Source organism: Sapajus apella, unplaced genomic scaffold, assembly GCF_009761245.1.
Source record: "Sapajus apella isolate SASKATOON/1434 unplaced genomic scaffold, GSC_monkey_1.0 scaffold88, whole genome shotgun sequence".
Classification (NCBI taxonomy): Eukaryota; Metazoa; Chordata; class Mammalia; order Primates; family Cebidae; genus Sapajus; species Sapajus apella.
Window position 1 is genome coordinate 364436 of NW_022437028.1, and position 25863 is coordinate 390298.

The window sequence follows — 25863 nt, forward strand, 5'->3', positions numbered from 1 at the left end:
ATAAATGGCAGAGAAGAACATATCTTTGAGTTGGAAGTTAGAATGTTAGGAAATTGTTAGGAAATACTTTCTTTCTTTCTTCCTTTTCTTTCTTTCCTTCCTTCCTTCTCTCTCTTTCTTTTTCTTTTCTTCCTTCTTTCCTATTTCCTTCCTTTCTTCCCTCCTTCCTTCCCTGCTTTCCTCCCTCCCTCCCTTCCTTCCTTCCTTCCTTGCCTTTTTTGTTGTTGTTGTTGTTGGTATCTCACTCTGTCACCCAGGCTGAAGTGGAGTGGAGTGATCTTAGATCACTGCAACCTTGAACTTGGGCTCAAGGGATCTTTCTTTTTCAGCCTTCCGAGTAACTGGGACTGTAGTCATGCACTATCATGCATGACTAATTTTCTTAACTTTTGTAGAGATGAGGTCTCCCTATGTTGCCCAAGCAGTTCCAAAACTCCTGGGCTCAAGTGATTCCCCCGTCTCAGCTTCCCTAAGTGCTGGGATTACAGGCATGAGCCACTGTACCCATTCACTGCCTTTTTAATGTACAGGTTTAATGTAATTTCAAATGGGATTTTTTTTTCTGTAACACAACAAAAGCTTCTTAAATCAACCCAGAAGAAAACACAGGTTAGAAAACTTAGAAAGTTTTTTAAAAGAAAAGAAAGAAAAAGGGTTCCCTTCTTTGATATTAAGCTAGAAAATAAAGCAATAATCATTAAAGTGGCATGAAGACTGGGAGGAAATTTTAAATTCAAGTTGGGAGGTGAGGCTGTAAAATACCTGTTTTCTCAAATAATCATCCAGTTTTCCAAACATAAATAAAAATAAGCTCCACTTTTGAAATTTTAGAAATTCCCTTCTCGTGCAGGGAAGCCAATGACTAATTTTTGCACAACATCTCATGTGAATGATGGAGCAGCTCCTTCTCACACGGAGCCCAGGTGTCCTCTGAGGGCCACATGGTTGATCACCACTCAGCAAGAGCACATCACTCTGCCCACGTCTGTGGTTAAGTTCAGCGCAAGCTACGAAGGCTCGATGGTGGTGGCAAAACAAAAGAGCCGAGGTTGTAAATAGACTCTGAGCTGCCTTCCCACCTTCCTTCATACAAATGAGGACATAATTTTCTCCAGGGTTACAGTGGAAACTTATGGGTTTACAGATAACCAGCATTATTCTTTCAGAAATAGAGTGGTACACACAATGGAGACACAAACTCCAGGACAGATGGTGACCGCAGCAAAATGCAAACTCATGCCTTGTCAACTCATAAAGCTCCTCATCATCTCAGCAGCCCCAGCCCAGAATGGAGAACCTTCCACCACCCCCCACAAGCCAAAGAGCCAGGCATGTCCTGTGGCGTATCTTCCACTGGGCAGGTATTTGTTTGGAGGTTTCTGCAAAGAAGCCAGAGCCTTCCTGCCGGTGCGCGTCTCAGGGTGATGCGACGTTATGCTAGAGTATCTGGAAGTCAACAAAACTCACAGACAATCCGGAAATTGCAGCCATAAGCTTAATAGTGAGCAATATTCCGGGTTTACTCCTGCCCGACTTCACTGTACTCCTGGCTGGTGGGGAGCCACCTCTCAGAATCCGGTGTGATAATAAAGGTAAATATCTGAAAAATAGGGCTTGTCCTTCAGCTATAAAGACTCACTGACAAACTCCAATAATTAAGAAGGTGAAATAATGGAACAGGAAAGGACAGGCAAGATCAACGGAACTCAAGAGCTTGTTAGGAAATATCGCCAAAAGAAGAGACAGCGCCATTTTGGCTACAATTATTGGTGATAATTATTTCAATTGACAAATGCCTATTAGACATAAAGCACTATAATAAGCACTTTAATTATTACATGTATACAAAATTTATGCTAAATATATGTGTGCTGTATATATATATTTAAATTCACTTAATTCACATGTATATGTGTACATATATACATACACACCTATATATTTAATTCATATATACATTAAATTAATATATATGATATTTTTAAAATTACTCAAATGACTCTTGGTGTTAACTCACTTTTTTTTTTTTTTGAGACAAGGTCTGACTCTGTCATCCAGGCTGGAGTGCAGTGGCATGATCTCAGCTCACTGAAACCTCTGCCTCCTGGGACCAAATGATTCTCCTGCCTCAGCCTCCTAAGCAGTTGGGATTATAGGCATTTGCCACCACGCCCAGCTAATTGTGTATGTGTATTTTTAGTAGAGACTGGGGTATGCCATGTTACTCAGGCTAGTGTCAAACTCCTGAGCTTAGGTGATCTGCCCACTTTAGCCTCCCAAAGTGCTGGGATTACAGGCGTGAGCCACTGTGCTGGGCCTCTTGGTGTTAACTGTTAATATCTCCCAGCCCTGTTCCCACCTCTCCATCTCTTCTGCCACCATCCAGATGCACGCTCCAGCCACCACTTGTTTGAGTTACTGCAGGCAACTCCTAGCACCATCTTCAGAGTGAGGTTTCCAACATGCAGATCTGAACACTGCTCGCTTGAAATTCATTACTGCCTTCCTGCCACCTACGGAAAATAATCCCAAAGTTTTCATGTAATATGCAAAGCTGCTTATTAGTGGAGTCCTTGCCCGGCCTCATCCTCCGCTGCATCCTTTGTTTAAGGTACCCCAGTCTTCTTCTGATTCTTCTAAAGAGCTGCTGCCCTACAGGGCCACTGCCAGTCTTCCTTGCGACTCAACAGAGCCGTGTAAATCCTTTCTGGACACTGTCCAACCCAGAAAGTCAGAGGCTGGTGAAAATCTCGACCACAGCATTTCTGACAGCACAGTCTATGTGCCCTTGACTGCTCACTGCATGAGCAGTGGCCTCTTGTGAACAGGAAGGCATTTTTGTGTCTTGCACATAGCAAACACCTCGTAAATATCATACATACAATTGAACGGCTGAATGACCAAAGTGAGTGAACAAGTGAACGAGTCCATTATAAACTGCACTTGGCCAAATAAAGTACCATGTTCTAGTGTGGATACAGAAATCTCCTGGTAACATGTCAGAAGTTGGTAAGTGCTGTTTCATTAACTCATGTCAAATCATCATTGATTCCCTCATTCATATTTCAGCATGATGATCTTGATATCTGTTGGCAACTGAATTATCATGACGATCTTGACATTTTCTCTTCTGCATTTTCAGCACTTCCCTGACATGATGTCCAAAGGTTATTAATATCTTAAATTAAGTTGTAAGGGTTCAACTGTATCGGCTGCTGCTTGGTGGAAGAGAATGGAGTAAAATGTTCTCTAAGTATAAGGACAATTAGAACACCTGTGGTCCAACTTAGAATCTTGGAAGAAAGGAGAGATCAGCTAGCCCCACACCCCATTTGGTGCAGAAATTCCAGAGACATGGCCACCCAGCTTGTACTGTATTCTCCCAGGGACAAAGAGTCCACCCCCTTGTGATACACTGCATTCCTGGTTTACAGTTTAAATAAATAAAATTTCAAAAATGCATCCCTTTGTTTCTTTACCCAATGATCTTATTTTTTTCTTCTACATCAATCATGCAGACAATTACACTTTCATGTAGTTTTCAAATATTGCAATACATGATTCAAGACATATCATTATCATGTAATTTTCAAATATTCCAAGACATTATCAAGAAATATCATCAACCTGTCCTTTTATCTTCTTTTTTCCTGGCTAAACACACCACTCCTTCAGCCACCTTAATAGGACCATGTTTTCATACTTTCCACAGTGTCTCAGTCAGCTAGGGGTGCTGTAACAAAATGCCATAGACAGAGAGGCTTAAACATCAGACCTTTATGTCTCATAGTTCTAGGGGCTGGGAAGTCCAAGATCAAGGTGACGGCGGATTTGTTTCTTGGTGAGGACTCTCTTCCTGGCTTGCAAAGGGCCTCCTTCTTGCTGCATCCTCACATGACAGAGAGAGGAAGAGCTCATGTCTCTTCCACTCCTCTAAGGGTTCTGATCCCATTGTAAGAGTTTTGCCTTCATGACCTCAAATAAACCTGATTACCTCCCAAAGGCCTCATCTCCAAATACCATCACATTGAGGCTTAGGGCTTCGAAATATGAATTTCAGAGTGGACACAACTTGGTTTATAACACATAGTGATCACTGTAAAATTCTGTCCTAGAAGACAGAACAGGGACTAAGAGGTTTCTAGATCCATGCTTCCCTCAGAGCCTCGCATACTGGAGGTAACTTTTTGCCCATTAACTGAACTGTTCATGTAGCATTTGTAGTTCCAAAAGATATGAATTATTGTTGGACGCTTAAAGTGCCTTTGGAGCAAACTGTCCATAAATTTTCAAACTGCAGTTTTATTCAAAATGACATGTCTTACATATATTATGAACTTTATACTTCCTGGAATCGCTTTACAAAGGTTATTTAATTTGGTCCTCAAAATAGCTTTATCAACAGTCAGCAGATAAGAAAATTGAGGCCGGACATGGTGGTTTACACCTGTAATCCTAGCACTTTGGGAGGCAGAGGCAGGAGGATTGCTTGAGGCTAGAAGTTTGAGACCAGCCTGGGCAACATAATGAGACCTGTCTCTACAAAAATAACTAAAGAAAATTAGCCAGCCATGATGGCACACATCTGTAGTCCCAGCTAGTCTTAGGAGACTGACCTGAGAGAACTGCTTGAGCCCAGGAGGTTGAGGCAGCAGGAAGCCATGATTGTGGCAATGCACTCCAGCCTGGGTGTCAAAGTAAAGCTCTGCCTCACACACACACAAAGAGGAGGAAGGAAAGGAAGGAGGGAGGGAGGGAGGGAGGGAGGGGCTGGGTGTGGTGGCTCATGCCTGTAATTCCAGCATTTTTGGAGGCTGAGGCCAGCAGATCGCTTGAAGTCAGGAGTTCAAGACCAGCCTGGCCAATATGGTGAAACCCCATCTCCACTAAAAATATAAAAATTAACCAGGTGTGGTGGTTCACACCTGTAATCCCAGCTACACAAGAGGCTGAGGTGGGAGAATTGCTTGGACCTGGGAGGTGGAGGTGGCAATGAACTGAGACTGCACCACTGCATTCCAGCCTGGGTGACAGAGCAAGACACTGTCTCAAAAAGAGAAAGGAAGGAAAGAAGGAAGAGAAAGAGGGAGGGAAATTGAAGCTCAGAGACAATGAAGAATGTTCCTAAGTGTTAGATCTAGAACCTGGGTCTCTGTATTTCAGGCCCCCAAGCATTCCTTAAGGCAATGCTCTCTCAGATGTCATGCGGCTGTGATGGAGAGGATCTTAAAGGCCTGACTCTCACTCTCAGCACCGAACAAACATTGCCACAAACACCCCCTGTGTGAGGAGGCCATAAACATGTATGTCTGTCTCGGACGGGCTCTGGCTGCTGATATGCCCAAGAGTGTCTGTGCAAAGACTATTTCTAACAAAATAAAAAAGAGTTTCAGAACCTTCAGAACTTTGTCAGAGCAGGTGGATGAAAGGTTAATTGTGTTACTTAGCCTCCTAGCACTTACAAAGCTGCGCAAGAGGAAAAAAAGCTGATCTAGGAGCAGGTTAAGAAATATGCTGAATTGAAGAAGCACTCTCCCTGCCGAGACCTAAGAAATTTGTTGGCATCAAATGTGTGCTTGACCCCGTAAAACCAGGCCATGTGCTGCGTCTGCTGGGCACCTCTCAGTTTCAACAACTTTTGGAGAAAATTCTCTTTTCCTTTATGCTCCAAGCACTCCTTCTAGAATTTTTATTCCTAATCAGAGGGGCTAAAGAGGAGGGACAGAGTGGGACACTAAGCTTCATCGATTCTGCCAAAAGCATGTAAATTTCTGGTATCACATGGTTACATCCTCAGTGATTAGAAATTTTGAGTGACAACAATTCTGGTCATATCACAGACGGTATATTATGAAATCAGAAGGAAAGGAAAGAGAAGGCAGAACAAAAATGGATCACCCTATTAAATGTTGCTACGTTCCTCCCCTCCTCAAAATCATCAGTAATACACATCCCACCATCACCACCATCATCTCCAATTAATTTATAGAATCTGAAAGAATAAAACATCTGTTCTAAAAGAGGTATTCAGAAGCACTATCAATTTTAAACACACATCCAATTCTTCATAAAAAGACCCTCTTGGCAAGATCCCATTTACTTGGATGTAAATTTCTTCCTTTAAGAACTTATCTAAGGCAGGTCCTGGTGGCTCACTCCTATAATCTCAGTGCTTTGGGAGGTCAAGGCGGGAGGATTGCCTGAGCCCAGGAGTTCAAGACCAGCCTGGGCAACATAGCAAGACTCCATCTGTACAATTGTTTTCTTTTCTTTCTTTTTTTTTTTTTTTTTTCAAAATTATCTGGGCACAGCAGCACATAACTGTATTTCCAGCTACTTGGGAGGCTGTAGCAGAAGGATTACTTGAGCCCAGGAGGTCGAGGCTGAAGTGAGCTATGATCGTGCCACTGCACTCCAGCTGGGTGATAAAGCAAGACACTATCTCAATTTTTTTAAAAATATCTGAGGTGGCACATTATATTTTTGTTGAGCAATTACATACTGTTTGCCCTCTTCCCATGCATACTCTTCATCTTCACGCCACTCACGTTGGACTTGGTCATTCACTGAGCTAAGTGTACTTCCCCACCCCACTGACTTGGTCATGAGACTGGCATTAGCCAACAAAATACTAGGGATGTCTTATCAGTAGAGACTTGAAATGAGCTTGCATTGCTGCTTCTAGCCTCTTCATCCTGACATCATCATAACAATATGCTTTGGGACGCCCACTGATCCAAGAAGCATGAGAGACACATGAAACAGTCAGATCCAATCTGTGGCTTAGAACCAAGCCCCACTATACTCAACCCAGAGCAGCCAAGCCTTGGCTTACCCAAAGATATGTGAGAGTAAGAAAGGATTCAAGAATCGCTCATTTACACATTTATGGCCTGAGTAACAAAGGATGTTGAACGTTCGTGCCGTTGATGGAGATAGAGAAGGGGAAAATGAAGACTTGGGTTGTGAAGGGACATAACACAGAGTGAAGAGTTTGGTTGGGACACACAAAATTGGAGATGCCTATTAGACATCCAAATGAAGCTGGCAAGTACACGGGAGTTCAGGAAAGAAGTCAGAATTGGAGACATAAAACTGGGATTCACCAGTGTCTAAATGGAGTTTAAAGACAAGTTCCTTGAGGAGAACACCTGGGCAGTGGAAATACACAAACAGAAAGGGGTCTGAATATGGAGCCCTGGACACACCAACTGGTAGGAGTCAGAAAGAGAAATGCTAAGCAAAGAAAACACAAGAATGCAGAAGGAGACCCTGGAAATGTAGACTCCAAGAGTGGACCTTTGCATTCGGTAAAGCCAATGCATTGGCCATGGTCACAGCACCAATTTGAGCAAACCAAAACCTGGGGTAGGCTCAAGAGAGAATGAGAGGCAAAGAACGGAATGCAGTAGAAAGAGGCAATTTTCCCAAAAAGTCTGCTGTAAGAGGCAGATGAATGTGGACCTGCTTCTATTCTAGTGATCATGCTAGAAAAACAATTACCATGGCAGAAAAAAATAAGAAAGAAAAAACAAAAATAGCTCAGCAAGCTGCGGATGTGGTTCAGACATTAGCATAACACCAAGGAACACAGAAACATACATCCCTGGGCCTACTTCGTCCTGGTCGGCCCTGGTCAGCTCGATGACCCTGGACAGATCCCTTCCACAAAACACTCACGCATACAACGGGGATGTGGACTTAAGACCCCTGGAGCTCTTGGGATCCATGCTCCTCTCTGCAACTCCATACTGAATTTATTATTCTTGGGAGGAGACAATCTGGGAGCCTTTAGGGGTTTCATGAATTACAGAACTTGAGCATTCTAAGAGGTCCCAAGGTTAAAATGCTGGTTTCCATCTCCAAAGAGCTGCAGGGAATGGATATGGGATGCCTCAGTTGCTCTTCTTTCTGGTGACAGACGGACCATAAACAAGAATGTAGAATCACATGACTGTGTCTCCAGCATCAGTAGATTTCCAAAGGCCTTCATTATCTAGGTTCCCTGATTCCCTGCGACCCATGCAGATGAAAAAATGTGAGGTCCCATTGCCTGATTGAAAATTCAAAGGCTGGGAGTAGTGGCTTATGCCTTTAATCCCAGCACCTTGGGGGGCCAATGTGGGAAGATCACATGAGGTCAAGAGTTTGAGACCAGTCTGGGCAACATGTTGAGATCCCATCTTAACAAAGAATACAAAAAGACTAGTCTGTGGTCCTAGCTACTCGGGAGGCTGAGGTGGGAGGATCAATTGAGCCTGGGAGGACAAGGCTACAGTGAGCTGTGATTACACCATTGCACTCCAGCCTGGGCCACAGAGTGAGATCCTGTCCCCCCAAAAATAGTGAATAATAAAAACTCAAGGCACCACAGCATCACAGAAAAACAGAAGAAAGAAAGGAAGAAACCAAATTCTTCTTTATCTAAATGGACCCAGATATATAAATATAAAGATACTAACTTAGGATATACCCAACAGATGTACAAGTGGTAAAATCCAACTTCTTCGTAAATTAATAAATTCAAAAGACCCAAAATAATTCCCCAAATAAATATGAAGTGACCAAATACACAGAAACCCAGACTGTTGGGTCATCCAAGGTCACTCCAGCCCTCCACCTTGTGGCCAGTTCAGAATCCAGCTTTAGAATAAACACGTGCAGAGGTCCACACTCACCCATGACCCCCCAGAGCAATCTGCCCCATTGGGCTCACATCCTAAGGTAACATCTTTATACTGCTATATCTGGGTCCTGGCCTTAAACAATCTTCCCGCCTTGGCCTCCAAAAGCGCTGGGATTATAGGCATGAGTCACCATGCCCAGCCTTTGATTCTAAGCAGGCATTGTTCTTTAAGTAGAGCTAACGTCTGCATCATCTTACACCTTCTAGGCAGTGGTCCCCATTCTTCCTGTGAACATGCCACATGCCAACAAAGCTGATTTCCTAAGAGCTCAGTATCACAGTAATTCTCAGAGCATGAAGCATCATCTACCCAGGCAGGTTTCTGAATTTTCACTATGCCATCACTCACCTGCACTGCCTCTAGCTGTTCCATGTGACTTTAGCTTCTTCCCTTGTTAGAGTTCTCAGATGGGAAAAAGAAACAGGCACACTAGAGGTAAATATTCCATGGAGAATCATAGGGCCCTGACTCTCACCATGGTTAACAGACCTTCCCAGCTCAACCTGGAGGCTGCAGGTGTGTGCAGGTGAACAAGAGAAACAGTTGAGATATTTCACTCAAGGCAGAAAGATGTGAACACATATCCTTCCACGTGCCAGTTATCCTCCACCTCTGAGAAAGTGACCTCAATGGCCAGAGTTTGTGGAAATAGTCTTTGAAAAACATCCTGAATGTATTGTTCTTGATGGGAGAAGATCTGGAACCCTTTAGAGGTTTGATGACCTACATGTGTGTCCTAAGAGGCTCCAACATGGCCGGGCACGATGGCTCATGTCTGTAATCCCAGCACTTTTGGAGGCTGAGGTGGGTGGATCATGAGGTCAGGAGATTGAGACCATTGTGGACAACATGGTGAAACCCATCTCTACCAAAATACAAAAATTAGCTGGGCGTGGTGGTGTGTGCCTGTAATCCCAGCTACTCAGGAGGCTGAGGCAGGAGAATCACTGAAAGCAGGGAGTCAGAAGTTGCAGTGAGCCAAGATTGCGCCCCTGCACTCCAGCCTGGCCACAGAGCAAGGCTCTGTTTCAAAGAAAAAAAAAAAGAAGCTCCAATGCTGAAATGCCAGTTTCCATCTCCAAGGAGCTACAGGAAACAATCCCTCTATCACTCTTCTTTCGGGCACCAGGGTCACTCTCCCCAGTGTGTGCCTGTTAGCCCAGGCCAAAACCAAGCCCTTCAGGTGTGAGGTAAGCAGGCCTCCCCAGTATTCAGGTATGGGTAGTACCATCAGCCTTTCCTCCTTCCAGCAGGTCAGCAGGAGCTACCCAAGCTACATGGTGCTCATTTAGAAGTCCTGGAGGAGCCCTTTACTTTGGGATATATTTGTTTACATCCTTCTCTGCTGCAAATATCACAATAATGAAAGCCCAAATCAGAAACTGCAAGAACAACAAATAATTGATAAGCAACAAAACAAAATTATGGATAAATACTATGCTTCTATGATCTGAGGCAGGAGTGAGAAGATACTGTGTATAGTTGGTCTTGGGGACTTCCAAGTGGCACCTCATCTTGTTCAGCTTGAGTGACCAGAGCCAAGACCCAGCCCCGCCTGTTCCATCCTCCCTCCGGTCAGATCCATGGTATCCTCCCCTCTGGACCCCAGGTGGCCTGTGAGGCTCCTGGCTTCCCTTGGCTCCTGCTCAGTTTCCAGTTGCAGGCACAGAGGGAAGGCTGGTAACCCTGCAGAGGCCTCAGCTGCTGCTCTGGACACAGTCTCTCTGCCCAATGCTTGCTTGTTGCATTACTTGACATAGCTGGTTTCCCTGTGTTCGTATTCCAAGGAGAATCATATGGCCCTGTCACTCATCATGGTTAACAGACCTGCCCAGCTCAACCTGTAGGCTGAAGGTATGTGCAGGAAAACAAGAGAAACAGTTGAGATATTTCACTCAAGGGAGATGGACATGAACACACACCTTTCCACGTGCCAGTCTGCCAGTTATCCTTTACCTCCTCCCTCTGAGAAAGTGACCCTGATGGTCAGAGTCTGTGGAAATAGTCTATGAAGAACATAGACTCTATGTTTCACAGCCCTCTGCATCTGCCCTTGAGGCTGCACTTAACATTTTGCCTCAGGGTTCCAGTCTCACATTTGATCATATAGCATTAACCTCAGCAATTGCACGTTTGCTCTCTCTTCCCAACTGTGTTAAACTCTCAGAGTCTCTGTTTCTGATCCTATAAAGGAGGAATAATGACCACAAGCCCATATAATGGAAAGCACACCAAGAGGACAGCACAGTACTTGGCAAATGGTAGGGGATCCAGTTTTAAGGGCTCTCTTGTACGTTGCTGATAGGAATGTAAAATGATGCAGCAGTTTCAGAAAATAGTCTGGTACTTCCTCCGATGGTGAAACATGGAATTCCCATATGATCCAACAATTCTGCTCCTAGGTATAAACCCAAGAGCGATGAAAACATATGTCCACACAAAAACTTGTACACAAATGATTCACAGCAGCCTTATCCATCACAGCCAAAAAGTCAAAACAACCCACACATCCATCAACTGTTGAACAGATAAACAAAATGTGGTGTGTCCATACAATGGAACATGAGTTGAGAAGTACTGATGGATGCTACATCATGGATAAACTTTGAAGTCATCCTACTAGGTGAATAAAGGCAGAAAAAAAAAGCCAAATAGACTGTATGCTTCCATATGCATGAAGTGTCCAGAATAGGTAAGTCCAGAGACAAATAATAGATTAGTGATTGCCAAAGGCAGGGTACATTGAGGAGAGACTGCCAATGGGTACAATTTTTCTTGTGTGATAAAAATATTCTACAATTAGACACTAATGAACTGTCGACTTTTTTAGAGTGAATTTTAATGTTGTTGTTGCTTGAGACAGGGTGTCATCACTCTGCCACTCGGAGTGAGTACTGGAGTGCAGTGTCTGTGCAATCGTGGCTCGGTGCAGTCTTGAACTCCAGGCTCCAGTGATCCTCCTACCTCAGCCTCCAGGGTAACGGGACTTACAGGCATGTACCACCACACCTGGCTAATATTTGTTTTTAATTTCATGTAGAGATAGGGGTCTCGCTATGTTGCCTAGGCTGGTTGCAAACTCCTGGCTTCAAGTGATCCTTCTGCTTTGGCCTCCCAAAGTAGGGTGAATTTAAGGCGGGCATATCATGGGGTCAGGAAATTCAGACCATCTCGGCTAACATGGTGAAACCCCATCTCTACTGAAAATACAAAAATTCAGCCGGGCATGGTGGCACACACCTGGGAGTCCCAGCTACTCAGGAGGCTGAGGAAGGAGAATCACTTGAATCTGGGAGGCAGAAGTTGCAGTGAGCTGAGATTATACCACTGCGCTCCAGCCTGGGCAACAGAGTGAGACTCTGTCTCAAAAAAAAGAAAAGACAAGAAAAAGAACATGGACCAAAATATCTAAAGAGCTCTTTCTAGACTTTCTTGTTTCTCCTTCAAATTACATGACTATCACGCTTGGAGTGGCCTTTTGGGGTCCTCTGAGTAGTGCTGAGAGGCCTGAAACTCTTGCTCTGTTGAGTCATGATCCCGTTCTAACTCTCTCTCTTTCTTCCTCATTTATCTAAAAGTTCATTCTACTTTTTTTTTTTTTTTTTTGGTGTCGGGGGGCTGCACAGTTCTCCAAATATTGTATTTCTCTTGCCTAATTTGGTGACTATTGCCTAATAAACTAGAAGCAGTTTTGTGTCATGGACACACACACAATATTCTGGTTTTGCGGAGGAATTAACTACTATAAATTCCACCCCATTGTCTGCAGAGCAATAAATTACACATAAAAAATATATTCAGTTACGTTGAGTTTTGTAAAGATAGAACAATTCACTGCTCTCTACAAGGATGAAGGGTAACATTCGCATCTGTCCCTTGGCTAGAATGGCTAATGGTGAGTCCAAATGAAGTAATCTTTTTCAAAATCCATTAGGAGGAAGTTCTTTTTTTTCCAAGTAGACAACCTAGTGAGCCCCTCATGAATTTTCCTGACATCTCACATGACAAAAACGTCCCCTTTAATCCCTTCCCAAGGCTAACAAGTGCAGCAGCTCAACCCTTCACATTTAATTTCCTTTTAAAGCCAGGTTTCTGAGGGGGCTCCGCAGCCACCGAAATAGTGACTCTGGAAGGACTCCAGTGAGCAATAACTGCCTCAAACCCAATATGTAATCATTGTTATGCAAATTGCCTTCATAGAGAGAAACTCAGAGAACCTCTGAGTCAATCAATATACACCCTGTCCCCAGACTACCTCCCTCTTTTCCCTAATGAGCTTTTACTGAGCTATGGCTCACCGTTTTTTAAGGTCGAAAAGTCTCCTTTACAGGATATTCACCTGATAGATTTGTTTTTCCACAGAGCTTCTTTCATGCTAAACAATTATTCTTTCCTAAAGAGAAGCAAGCACTGTGTGTTTGCCCATGTGTCTTTCTTGCAGTGGTCAGCTAGCCCACTGCAGGAGAAACCTTTGCTCCTCAACTATTACTCTTTTTCATTTGCACTTTCAAATTTCAATTTACTGAAAGAGTGTCATTGCCAACACTCAGAAACCTGGAGGGAAAAAGTATGAAGATGCAGCCTCGCCTTCCTGGAATTTAAGATCTAGACAGGGAGTGGAGACAGAACCATTTTGCTGAGGTGGTAGAAATAAAGACTGCTGAGAATAATTTTTGCAATGATTCAGAGAATTGAAAGGTCAATAGAGGCTTAGAATAAAATATTTATATTCATAATATTCACAGATGATCCTAGTTCAACAAGTGGAAAAATACTTGTGTTTCTCTATAGGGTGGACTCTGGGGTTGGCTATGTTTTTTTAGAGATACAGGGTCTCACTCTGTTGCCCAAGCTAGAGTGCAGTGGCATAATCATAACTCACTACAGCCTCAATCTCCTGGTCTCAAATGATCTCCTGCCTCAGCCTTCCAAGTAGGTGGAACTACAGGTACACATCACAGTGCTCAGCTAATTTTCTTATTATTTTAGCGATGGGGCCTTGCTATGTTGCCCAGGCTGGTCTTGAACTCCTGGCTTCAATTGATCCTCCTGCTTTAGCCTCCCAAAATGCTGGCCCTGAGTCTTCTTAATAGCACTTACAGGCTGTTATGGGCTGAATTTTGTCCCATCAAAATACCTATGTTGAATTCCTAACTCCCTGTGCCTCAGAACGTAAACATATTGGAGATAAGATCTTTAAAGAGGTGACTACGTTAAAATGAGACTCCTTAAGTGGCCCCTAAGAAGAGAAAGAGTCACCAGGGATGTGTGCACACAGAGCAAGGACTGTATGAAGAGGGAGTGAGAGGGAGGGTCAGTAACTGCAAACCCAGGAGCATGACCTTAGGAGAGACTAACCCTGCCAGTACCTTCATCTCAGATTTCCAGCCTCTAGATCTGCAAGAAAACTTTCCATTATTTAAACCACACAGTCTTTTGTTATGGCACTCAGAATACACTATTCCACAATCACAGTTAATTGTACTGAATTTTCAAGAGTTTTTTAGTTGTGGTGACATCAGGGCAGAAATTAACATCAAAGTTTTGATGCAAGTAGATAGGATGATATGAGCCGATGGAAGCAATGCAGGGCAGGTGAGCCCCAAAATTGGGGCTTCGCCTGGGAGGGTTATTGGCTTTGCCCAGGGAAAAAAGTCAGGGATGAGCTGGTGTTGCTGCAACTTTTGTTGAGGCGGCAGTGCACAGCAGAGCAGAGGTCCTGCTCCAGGCAGAGCAGGGCTCACCCCAGGCAGTTTGCCCAGAAGTGCAGCTCACAGGAAATTCTACAGTCATACTGACACCTACTTTTTAATTCCATGCAAATTAAGGCATAGGTTATTCAGAAATTGCTAGAAAAGAGGAGGTCACTTCAAGGTGTTGCCTCAGCCAGGGGCAGTAACCACCTGGTGTTGCGATGGCAACGGTAAACTGTCATGGTGCTCATGGTGCTCACGTCTTATGGAGAAGCGGTTTTGGTGCCTCTTCCCTGTTTCAGCCAGTCTTCAATCTGATCCAGAGTCAAATTCTACCTTCTACCTCAGAAGCAGATGGAGGGACAGCTAGTGTGGAAAGATGAGCAATATGCCAGACTAGTGTTCCTTGCATCTCAGCAATCACCAAAGTCCTTCTTAGTTGTAGCTTCTCCCACACAGGGACTCCTGAGCAACTGCATGGTGAACTCATCCACACCCCTAACAAGTGAATACTCACGTGCCTTCTCCAGCCTGTCTCGACTTACAAGAAATCACGGGAAGGCTCTCCCACTGCATCCATGCCAGCACTCTGCACTAAGACCTTGCCCTACCCTGGACTCAGCTCTCGACCACCTTGCCTCTCAGTTTCCTCGTCTATAAAATGCAGATGTTCTTGTATCTCAGCTCAACCTGTGCTCTGGAGAAGAGAGAAGCATGAACTAGGATCCCACTCAGCTTTTAAATTTTTTTTAAAATGTGACTCATGCCTTAGTTTTTTAAAACAATTATTGGCCGGGTGTGGTGGCTCACGCCTGTAATCCCAACATTTTGGGAGGCCAAGGTGGGTGGATCACCTGAGGCTAGGAGTTCGAGACCAGCCTGACAAACATGGAGAAACCTCATCTCTACCAAAAATTCAAAATTAGCTGGGTGTAGTGGCACATGCCTGTAATCCCAGCTACTCAGGAGGCTGAGGCAGGAGAATCGCTTGAACCCAGGAGGCAGAGGTTACGCTGACCCGAGATCACACCACTGCACTCCAGCCTGGGTAACAAGAGTGAAACTGTCTCAAAAAACAAAATAATAAATTTAAAAAATAATAATAAATTCTTCCTGAATTTGGGCACCACCACGACCCATTAATTTATTTTTTTATTTTTTATAGAGATGAGGGTCTTGCAATAACAGCACCCTGAGCTCACTTCTTACCCTTAGGCTCTCTCCAAATACAAGATGCTTCCCCATTTGATTGAATCAACCCTGAGCCTCATTCCGGGATGGCTTAACCAGAAGGCCTGAGCCAAATGAGTCGGCTTGCCAAGCCTAGAGCATGCTATTCCTCCCTGACCTACACCGCACACCTTGGGAACCACGTACCCTCATCAGGCCCTTCTTTAGGAGAGAAAGTGGTTCCTCATCCCCAACCTCGCCAAGGGAGAAAACGTACAGTTAAACTAGTCAAATAGAAAGCGCAGACTCCAGATATTGTCAAGGAGCTTCTCCTTCCAGCTTCCTGCAGCTCAGGTTATAAATAAAGTCAGTGGAAAGAAAAATAATATCCATGGAGACATGCCGAAATGAAATACAGAGCAGCCATTCCTCTTCAGATTTGAAAGTTATTTTGGGAATAAATCTCATCAGCGGCTAGCCGCTCACTGGTGTGTTACCTCCTGCAAAGCAGGATTTACTATACTGGTGTTGTGATAGAGGACTACCATGGTAGTCACTCCCAGCTGTCTTCCTGAGAGCCCTTCCTCCTCTTCTCCCACTCTCTTCTATACCAGCAGAACATCACATGGCATTCCATCCAGCCCAGAATGAATGATGGCTGCCCAGAGCCTCTTCTCCTGTCCTCTTGCTGCTAGATGTACCTGGATGACGCTGGTAGGACCAACAGAAAGGGAAGTCTTCTGAAAAGATTCTGGAAAGATTGATCTTCACTGTTAAAAAGGATCACCCTGGCTGGACACGGTGGCTCATACCTGTAAGCCCAGTACTTTGGGATGCTGACCAACGTGGGCAGATCACGAGATCAAGAGTTCGAGACCAGCCTGGCCAACATGGTGAAACCCCGTCTCTACTAAAAATGCAAAAAATTAGCCAGGAATGGTGGCATGCCCTTGTAATCCCAGCTACTCAGGAGGCTGAGGCAGGGGTATTGCTTGAACCAGGGAGGTGGAGGTTGCAGTGAGCTGAGATCACACCACTGCACTCCAGCCTGGGTGACAGAGCAAGACCCCATATCAAAAAAAAAAAAAAAAAAAAAAAAAAGGACTGCCCTTTTCTATCTACCCTGCTTGGGATGCTGAGGTTAGGACACAATGTTTGGATTAGTTATGAAGGAAGGGGTACAATGAATTGGAAAGAGAAACATACATGTAGCACAGTTGAACTGTTTGAAGGAGTCTGGGACCCCAGGCCACTAGAATCCTTAGGTAAATACTAGCTTGGTGCAAAAGTAATTGCAGTTTTTGCCATTACTTTCAATGCAAAAAACAATTGCTTTTGCACCAACCTAATACTAAATGTCTTCATGATCTCAGACACTGCTAAGTGTTCTTCTATTTGCAAACAGATGCAAATAGGCACATGGAATGCGAAGTTTTATTTACAAAGACAATGCCATTGAACACATAGTGATACAATTTAGGGAATACTTTATGACAAGGTAAGGGAAATTTCTTTAGGGTCTCAGCCCCTGGAAGAGTCGTTCTGCTTCTGATTCGTTTTATCCCAGAGACATCGTGAACCACGCGTATGATAAATGTATTCTTCTGTTTTCATGCTGCTGATAAAGACATACCTGAGACTGGACAATTTACAAAAGAAAGAGATGTAATGGACTCACAGATCCACATGACTGGCGAGGCCTGGCAATCATGGTGGAAGGCAAGGAGGAACAAGTCACATGTTACATGGACACGTAAGGCAAGGAGGAGCAAGTCAAGACTTATATGGAAGGCAGGAGACAAAGAGAGAGCTTGTGCAGTGAATCTCCCCCATATAAAATCATCAGATCTCGTGAGACTTATTCAGCATCATGAGAACAGCACGGGAAAGACCCACCCGCATGATTCAATTACCTCCCACCAGGTCACTCCCAAGCATGTGGGAATTCAAGATGAGATTTGGGTAGGGACACAGCCAAACCGTATCAAAATATTTCTCTCTTAGTGTTGGCTGGTAGAAAGCACAAGTCCAAGTTTAGAAAAAAGTATTCCAAACATTTCCAGCAAATGTGCTGAACATCACAGCGTGTGGAATTTGTATTTACATGACCCACCTTCATCCCCACTCTCCCTCTACCATTTATCATGGGAATTCCTTAACATAACTCTTATTATCATTATAATATAACATTCTATATTCATAGGAATATTCCTCTAGTATGTAATGTGTATATGATCTCAAATAATTTTTGAAATTAATAAGTAAGTAAATATATATAAAAGGATATCTTGGGGGACACTTTTGGGGTAAATGACACAATGAAGTTCTAGACAAAAATTATGTGAAGCCAGATGAAGGCATAGTTTTCTCTCCTTGGTCTTCGCAGGGAGTATCCATGGCTTTCTCAAGGAGCTAACATTTGGATGTGGTCTCAGAGGGGTAGAAACACCTTCCCAGCAGAAGGGAAACCATGTGCCTCAACTCGCTTAAGGAAGAAGCAAATTTAGCAGGAAATGAGATGGGAGGGAGGGCAGGATGGCAAGCCTGGAAAGACAGACAGGAATTAGAGTGCCAAGGTCATGGATTTATTCACTGAGTCACAGTGAACCATGAAAGGCTTTGAGTAGGAAAGGGAAAAGAAATCATCAAGTCTGGATGCAATGGCAGAGCATAAAGATGATTCTGACAAGGGTCAGAAAAATGATGCAGAAGGGAAAAAAGACCAGGCAGAGGGTGACATCAGCTGTCCAAGTCAAAGGCAAAAGGACTTGAGCTAGGAGAAGTGGTGGATAGAGAGTAAGGAGAAGTGAGCTAGGCACAGTGGCTCACACCTGCAATCCCAACACTTTGGGAGGCCAAGGTAGGTAGCTCACCTGAGGTCAGGAGTTCAAGACCAGCCTGGCCAACATGGAGAAGCCCCATCTCTACTAAAAATACAAAAATTAGCCAGGCATGGCAGTGCACGCCTGTAATCCCAGCTACTCGGGAGGCTGAGGCACAAGAACCCAGGAGGCGGAGATTGCAGTGAGCCAAGATCGCGCCATGGCACTCCAGCCTGGCAACAGAGTGAGACTCCATGTAAAAAAAGTAAAGAGAAATGAAAGGCACTTCCAAAGCAGAGGCCAGAGCACTTGCTGTCTTGTCTTCTCCAACACCCGTCACATTTCTTTTCTCATTGCACCCATGTTTATTTATCTCCTGTTAAGTGCCTGAAACTCCAAGGTTCTGGGGATACAGAGGGGGTCTCAATCAATCAGGGGGACACACAAGTTCCAGAGGAGCCTAATGAGGAGAGGATGCTGAAGATATAAGTCCAAAAACGAGCAGAGGGAGAGCAGTGAATTTGGTACAGAATGTTTAGAAAAATTCTATTCATTCCCTCCCCATTCCTGAGAAACACATAGTGATCCTGTGACATCAGCCTCAATGGCTCTTTTGAAAGCAGCTCTATAAAAGGCAATGCCAAAGAATAAGAATGGAAACCGAACAGTCTGGGTGTGGGATGACCCTTGGCAACACGGGTGAGATCACACGCTCCCCTGGTCCCAGCACTGACAGCCAGGAGCTGCTCCCTCCAAGCTGCAATCCAATGCTTCTTTCTTCCTCTGCAAATATCCTTCAAGGCTTGACACATGTGAGTCACCACGACGAGAATAGTGCCATTCCTAAATAGCAGGTCTTTATATATTTGGTTTCCTTGCTTCTGTTTGCCACTTTGTCACTGGGTCTTACAGACAACTGTCCCCATGCAACAAACTCCCCTCTGATCCAGAGCCTTCAGCCCTCCCTGAGTTAGACGAAATGGAGAACACGTGACCCCTGAATCAGGCTCAATGAGGCACGTCCCACCTACCCACCTGCTGTGCCCCTTTTCTCCCAGAGATCTGTGTGGTCTCTTTCTGATAACCAGAAACTGTGACCTAAGCAACCCAATTAGGTAGCCTTTACAATCTCCCAGAGCCAGAGAAATGCACAGATGAAAAGAAAAAAAAAAATGCTTCAATCATAAGCATTGTTCTTTTTTTGTTTTGAATGGAGTTTCACTCTTGTTGCCCAGGCTGGAGTGCAGTGGTGTGATCTCGGCTCACTGCAACCTCCACCTCCCGGGGTTAAAGCGATTCTCCTGCCTCAGCCTCCTGAGTAGCTGGGATTACAGGCATGCACCACCATGCCCAGCTAATTTTGTATTTTTAGTAGACAGGGTTTCTCCATGTTGGTCAAGCACATTGTTCTATTCTAAAAATATTGCTCTAACCAATACCCACCAACCACTTGGACTTCAGATTTAACTTCTCACTTTCTGGTTCCTTCTAATGAGTATGCTTAACTTGGTAGGAGGAGCCGGAAAACGAGAAGTTGAGTAGGAACTCAACTGCTACTCAGAGACACGTCTTAAGAGAGCATAGAGCGGGTGCAATCAAGGACGACTTCCTGGAGGTGGGACTGAAGACCAGGAAGTCTTCCTTGATTGCATCTACTTTCTGCTCTTAAGATCTGTCTCTAGCACAGTACTTGATAAGCTGTATTATAATTTTCCATTTAGATGCCCATCTCCTCCAATGGACTGTGAGTTTCCTCTCTCATGGCAGAAACTGGGTTTTATTGTCTCTATAAGCAAGCACTAGTGCAATCACACATACCCAGCAAGCACTCAAAAATGTGGCATAGACCACAATGAGGTACCAGCTCACCACAATGAGGTACCACCTATGATAATAGCTACCTTAAGATGGCTACTGTCAAGAAAACAAAATGACAAGTGTTGGCGAGGATGCAAAGAAAGTGGTACCCTTGTGCATGGCTGATGGGAATGCAAGATGGTGCAACCCCTACAGAAAACAGTATGGTGGTTCTGCAAAAAGTTAGAAATAGAATTCCCATATGATGCAGCAATTTTACTTCTGGATATAAACCCCAAAGACATGAAATCAGGGGCCAGACACAGTAAGCGGGTGGACCACTTGAAGTCAGGAGTTCAAGACCAGCCTGGCCAACATAGTGAAACCACATTTCTACTAAAAATACAAAAATTAGCTGGGCATGGTAGCAGGCACCTGTTATCTGAGCTACTTGGAAGGCTGAAGCAGGGAGAATCACTTGAACTTGGGAGGTGTGGGCTGCAGTAAGCTGAGATCGAGCCGCTGCACTCCAGCCTGGGTAACAGAGTGAGACTGTCTCGAAACAAAACAAAACAAATGAAAGCAGGGACTGGAACAGATATTTGCACACTCGTGTTCATGTAGTCAATAGGCAGAAGCAACCTAAGTGCCCACTGATGTTTGAATAAACAAAAGAGAATACATTAAGTTGGTGTAAAAATAATTGCCATTTTTGCCATTGAAAGTAATGGCAAAAAAAAACAGCAATTACTTGTGCATCAGCCTAATATATAAACATACAATGAATTATTATTCAGCCTTAAAAAGGAAGGAAATCCTAACACATGGTACAACACAAATGAACTTTGAGGACGATATTCTAAGTAACATAAACGAGTCAAAAAAGGACAAATACTGTATGATTTTACTTAAATGAGATATGTAGAATAGTCGAACTCTAGAAACAGAGAAACAAGAATGGTAGAGGGAGTGACAGAGGGTGGGGGAGTTATTGTTTAATGGGTACAGAGCTTCAGATTTGCAAGATGAAAGAGTTCTGTTGAACAAAAATGTGGATATGCTGATGTGTGCACTTAGAAATTGTTAAGATGGACTGGGCATAGTGGCTCATGAATGTAATCCCAGCACTTTGGGAGACTGAGGCAGGCAGATCACAAGGTCAGGAGTTCAAGACCAGCCTGGCCAACATGATGAAACCCTGTCTCTACTAAAAATACAAAAATTACCCGGGTGTGGTGGTAGACACCTGTAATCCCAGTTACTGAGGAGGCTGAGGCAGGAAAATTGCTTGAACCTGGGAGGTGAAGGTTGCAGTGAGCTGAGATCACGCCATGCTGGACTCCAGCCTGGGGGACAGAGCAAGACTCCCATCTAAATTTTTAAAAAATTGTTAAGATGATAAATTTCACATTATATATGTTTTACCAACATTAGATTTTTTGTTTTTTGTTTTTTTTCTGAGACAAATCTCATTCTGTCATCGAGGCTGGAGTGCAGTGGTGTGATCTCGGGTCACTGCTACCGCAGCCTCCTGGGTTCAAGCAATTCTACTGCCTCAGCCTCCCGAGTAGCTGGGATTACAGGCACACACCACCGCACAGGTACCTGGGTAATTTTTGTATTTTTAGTAGAGAAGAGGTTTTGTCATGTTGGCCAGGCTGGTTTCAAACCCCTGACCTCAAGTAATCTGCCCACCTCAGCCTTCCATAATGCTGAGATTACAGGCATCAGCCACCGTGCCCAGCCTGATTAGGAATTTTTAAGATGTAAATTAAGGCACTCCCTTGCTTAAAACTTCCAGTGGCTTCCCATGGTACCTGGAATTTTTTTTGTTTTTTAAGTAGCAGAATGAATTGCATTATGTCAGAGAAAGAGTCTTCTAAGGCCAGTCTATGGAGTTAATAACAATTATCTCTCTTGGAATCCAAAAGGTTAGTTGAAATGTGGAAACCTCTCTGGCTCTGCATGACATCAGGTTGCCAACCTGGTAAGTCCTTTACTGCCGAACCCACGCAGGACCTAGATAACAGCATTCTGGAGAGGCCCTCCCTCACCGTTGTCATAACGCCCACCAAACACAGTCTGGGGCAGGGGAAGGGACTTAGGGAGGTCCTGCTTTCAACGCAAAGATCAGAGACATCGCCACGAAATGAGAGCACCAGATTTTAAGAACAACTGCTAACAATTTCACTCCTCTAAGTTTCCAGGACTGAATCTGCCATCCCAGGAGGTAGAAAAATGTATTCTTGCCATGCAGTAGTTGAAAACAAGAAAGCGTGGTGCTTTAGCCTGCAGCTGGATTTCATCTACAATTTAAGGAGAATTGCCCCAGGAAGAAAGTAAAATAAAAATCTGCTAACTGAAGAAGTTTTCCATTAGCATTTACTACTAGTCCCGCCAACAGGAGTGCTGGCGGGAGAAACTATCCCAAAAAAGTTGCAAAATTAAAATGTGCTCAAGGTGTTTTTGCTCCAAAAAGGATTATATTTGACAGAAGAAAAATAAAGTCAAGGATTAAGCTATTCAATTTTATATATCTATGACCATACCTATCACTGTATCTATAGCTACATCCACCTCTACCCCACACTTGTTCTATTCATCTCCCTACACAGAAAAAATGCTGGATTTCTAGGTAAAATATTGGACTTGCGTGGCTCAGGCCTGTAATCCCTGCACTTTGGGAAGCTGAAACAGGTGGATCACTTGAGGTCAGGAGTTCGAGACCAGCCATGGCCAACATGGTGAAACCCCATCTCTACTAAAAATACAAAAAATTAAACAGGCATGGTGGCAGGCACATGTAATCCCAGCTATTTGGGAGGCTGAGGCAGGCGAATCGCTTGAACTGGGGAGCCAGAGGTTGCAGTGAGCTGAGATCGTGCCATTGTACTCCAGCCTTGGCAACAAAAGCAAAACTCCATCTCAAAAAAAAAATCTGGACTTGTAGGTAAAACTGGCAATGGGTTCTCATTTAGCAGGCCACTATCCAACAAAAATACTGTAGTGGGAAGTGCAAAACTAAGCTATCCAATCTGTAGGGATCCCCATGACACAGATAAGCAAATATGGGCCTCTTGCATCTTGAGAACCCAGTAAGCTGAGTGGTCCCCAGTTGATAGACCTTGATATAACCCAAGAATGATGCCCTCAGAGTATATCCCAACAAAAACATGCATGCAACACTGTCATCAAAATCCTCTCCATCTTCAGTGGCTTATTCCTTGACAATGCAACCAAACACCTGCAGAGCACCTATGTAAGATCACTCAGCAATTTTCCCAAAGGCACAAAGGGGAAGAGACAACATCTGTGCCCACTTTGTCACCCCCTCCATGCCTTCAGTTCCTATCTACACACTGATGAATACTTAATCCACCCCTGCATGCCGTTTCGGCCAACTTAGTTTTAGTCGAATAAATGCAGATTAAACTGTGCTGGCACTTTGTAAATGTCCAGAAAGTATTTGTTGGGTAAAAGAACAAATGCATCATTAAATGAATGAAGACTGCTGGTTCTCTGCTGAAGGAAAGCTTGCAAAAGTCAAATATCTGGCTCCCCTAATTGCAGAAACTAGGTGTGGCTTTGTTCAGCCAACAAGGTGTGCTCAAGGGTACTGGGCAGAAATTAGAGTGAAAACGTCTGTATACATTCATGAGGGTCAAGCTCATTTAGTATTTTAATTGGCTCAGATACACAAGTGTGCACCTCAGGACTTGTGGAGAAAGAAAAGCCGACTGGTTTGCAGTCTCCAGATCACTTTCACACCATTGTTTTTAAAATACTTGCCTTACAGCTGCCTCAGAGGAGTTTAGCTATTTTTTGTATCCTGCAGAGAAAAATGCACCAAGTTTTGTTGTCAGCCTTCCAGAAAGAGAAATTCAAAGGGCTAATCTCAAATGTTTGGGGTCAAATCTTGCAAGGAATGTGGCTCTTCATCAAATTTAATGGCTTCTTCTTTAGAGCAGAGCTCAACCTACTCTGAGTCATGAAGAAAAAAAAAAAAGGTAGTAATTCTCCAAGACCAGTGAATGGGTAAATCACTTCCAAGCAACAGGTCCGCGTGCTGCGTATTAGTAATCACTGCATTAAACAAAAAAGAGAATCTGAAATCTTTCTAGCACGAGTCAGAAAAATGTTGTATTTGACCACGTATTTTTCATACTCAAGTGTCCCCGGGTCTATTGAAACGGCCCTCGTCCATTCACACAGGCCCCAGCAATTCAGACTTAGGAATCATTCATTCAAAAAGGGCTGGTTAATTTCACCTGGATATCATTTACAAAGAAAATGAAAGGAAAGCAATTAAGTGGTATATATAAGATATAAATATCAGACTGGACAACGTGGTGAGATCCCATCTCTACAAAAAAAACATCAATTAGCTGTGTGTGGTGGTGGTGGTGGTGTGCACCTATAGTCCCTGCTACTCAGTAACCTGAGGCAGGAGAATCTCTTGAGCCCAGGGCATCAAGGCTGCAGGGAGCCATGATATCACCACTGCACTCCAGCCTGGGCAACACAGTGAGACCCTGTCTCAAAAAAATAAATAAAAGACATAAGTAAGACTCGCCTGATCCACCGAAGCTATCATAGTATGTTAATTACCACAAAATTGCCGCTCCTAATAACAAATGAACACCCATGTTGAATGGGGCAAGTTCAACAGACTCTCAATTTAGTCCATTTTTTAAAGAGCAGTTATGCTATGCTTCTGAAAATAATAAACAAGACCCAGTAAAGTAGTCTTCCCAGATTTCACCAATTCAGCCTGGCTTTCTCTCTCCATTATAGTATAGTGCCTGAGCTCAGAGGAAACAGACAAGGAGACCCCAGGCCCCTGGGACAACCAGGAGAGAGTGTGCACGTGGCCTTGCACGTGTACACTGATATCTTTCAAGACCTGAAATTAGTGCATGGTATTGGAAGGCGACCATGTAGAGAACTCTCATTTTGAAATTGAAACACTTGTAGCCCCATGTCAGTGCACTTCAGCCTGGACAGCATAGTGAGACTCGGTTACCTATTTTTTTTTAATTTACTTATTATATTTTAAGTTCTGGAGTCCACGTGCAAAACGTGCAGTTTTGCTACATAGGTATACACGTGCCATGGTGGTTTGCTACACCCATCACCCTGTCATCTACATTAGGTATTTCTCCTGATACTCTCCCTCCTCTAGACCCCCACCCCCCGATAGGCCCCGTTGTGTGATGTTTCCCCTCCCTGTGTCCACCTGTTCTCATTGTTCAGCTCCCACTTATGAGTAAGAACATGCAGTGTTCAGTTTTCTGTTCTTGTGTCTGTTTGCTGAGAATGATGGTTTCCAGCTTCATCTATGTCCCTGCAAAGGAGATGAACTCATCCCTTTTTATGGCTGCACAATATTCCATGGTGTATATATGCCACGTTTTCTTTATCCAGTCTATCACTGATGGGCATTTGGGTTGCTTCCAAGTCTTTGCTATTGTGAACAGTGTCACAATCTAATTTAAAAAAATTTTTAAGTTCTGGGGTACATGAGCAGATGTGCAGGTTTGTTACATAGGTAAATGTGTGTCATGCTGGTTTGCCACACCTATCAACCCATCACCTAGGTATTTAGCCCAGCATGCATTAGCTATTTTTCCTGATGCTCTCCCTACCCCGCCCTCTCCCAACAGGCCCCAGTGTGTGATGTCCCCCTCCCTAGGT

At 43.9% G+C, this 25863-nt stretch overlaps 1 protein-coding gene across 2 annotated transcripts in view; it reads right to left on the reverse strand.

The window, feature by feature from the left end:
* GALNT17 (polypeptide N-acetylgalactosaminyltransferase 17) overlaps positions 1-25863 on the reverse strand; it is a 505206-nt gene that overhangs the window by 330820 nt on the left and 148523 nt on the right. Inside the window, exon 1 of one of the 2 annotated variants that reach the window (XM_032254908.1) lies at positions 2360-3833. The exons of the other annotated variant lie outside the window; for it this stretch is intronic. Coding sequence (XP_032110799.1) covers positions 2360-2441 — 82 coding nt within the window. The 5' untranslated portion in view covers positions 2442-3833. Of the gene's footprint in view, positions 1-2359; positions 3834-25863 lie in introns of those variants that run through there. 2 annotated transcript variants of the gene reach the window in all.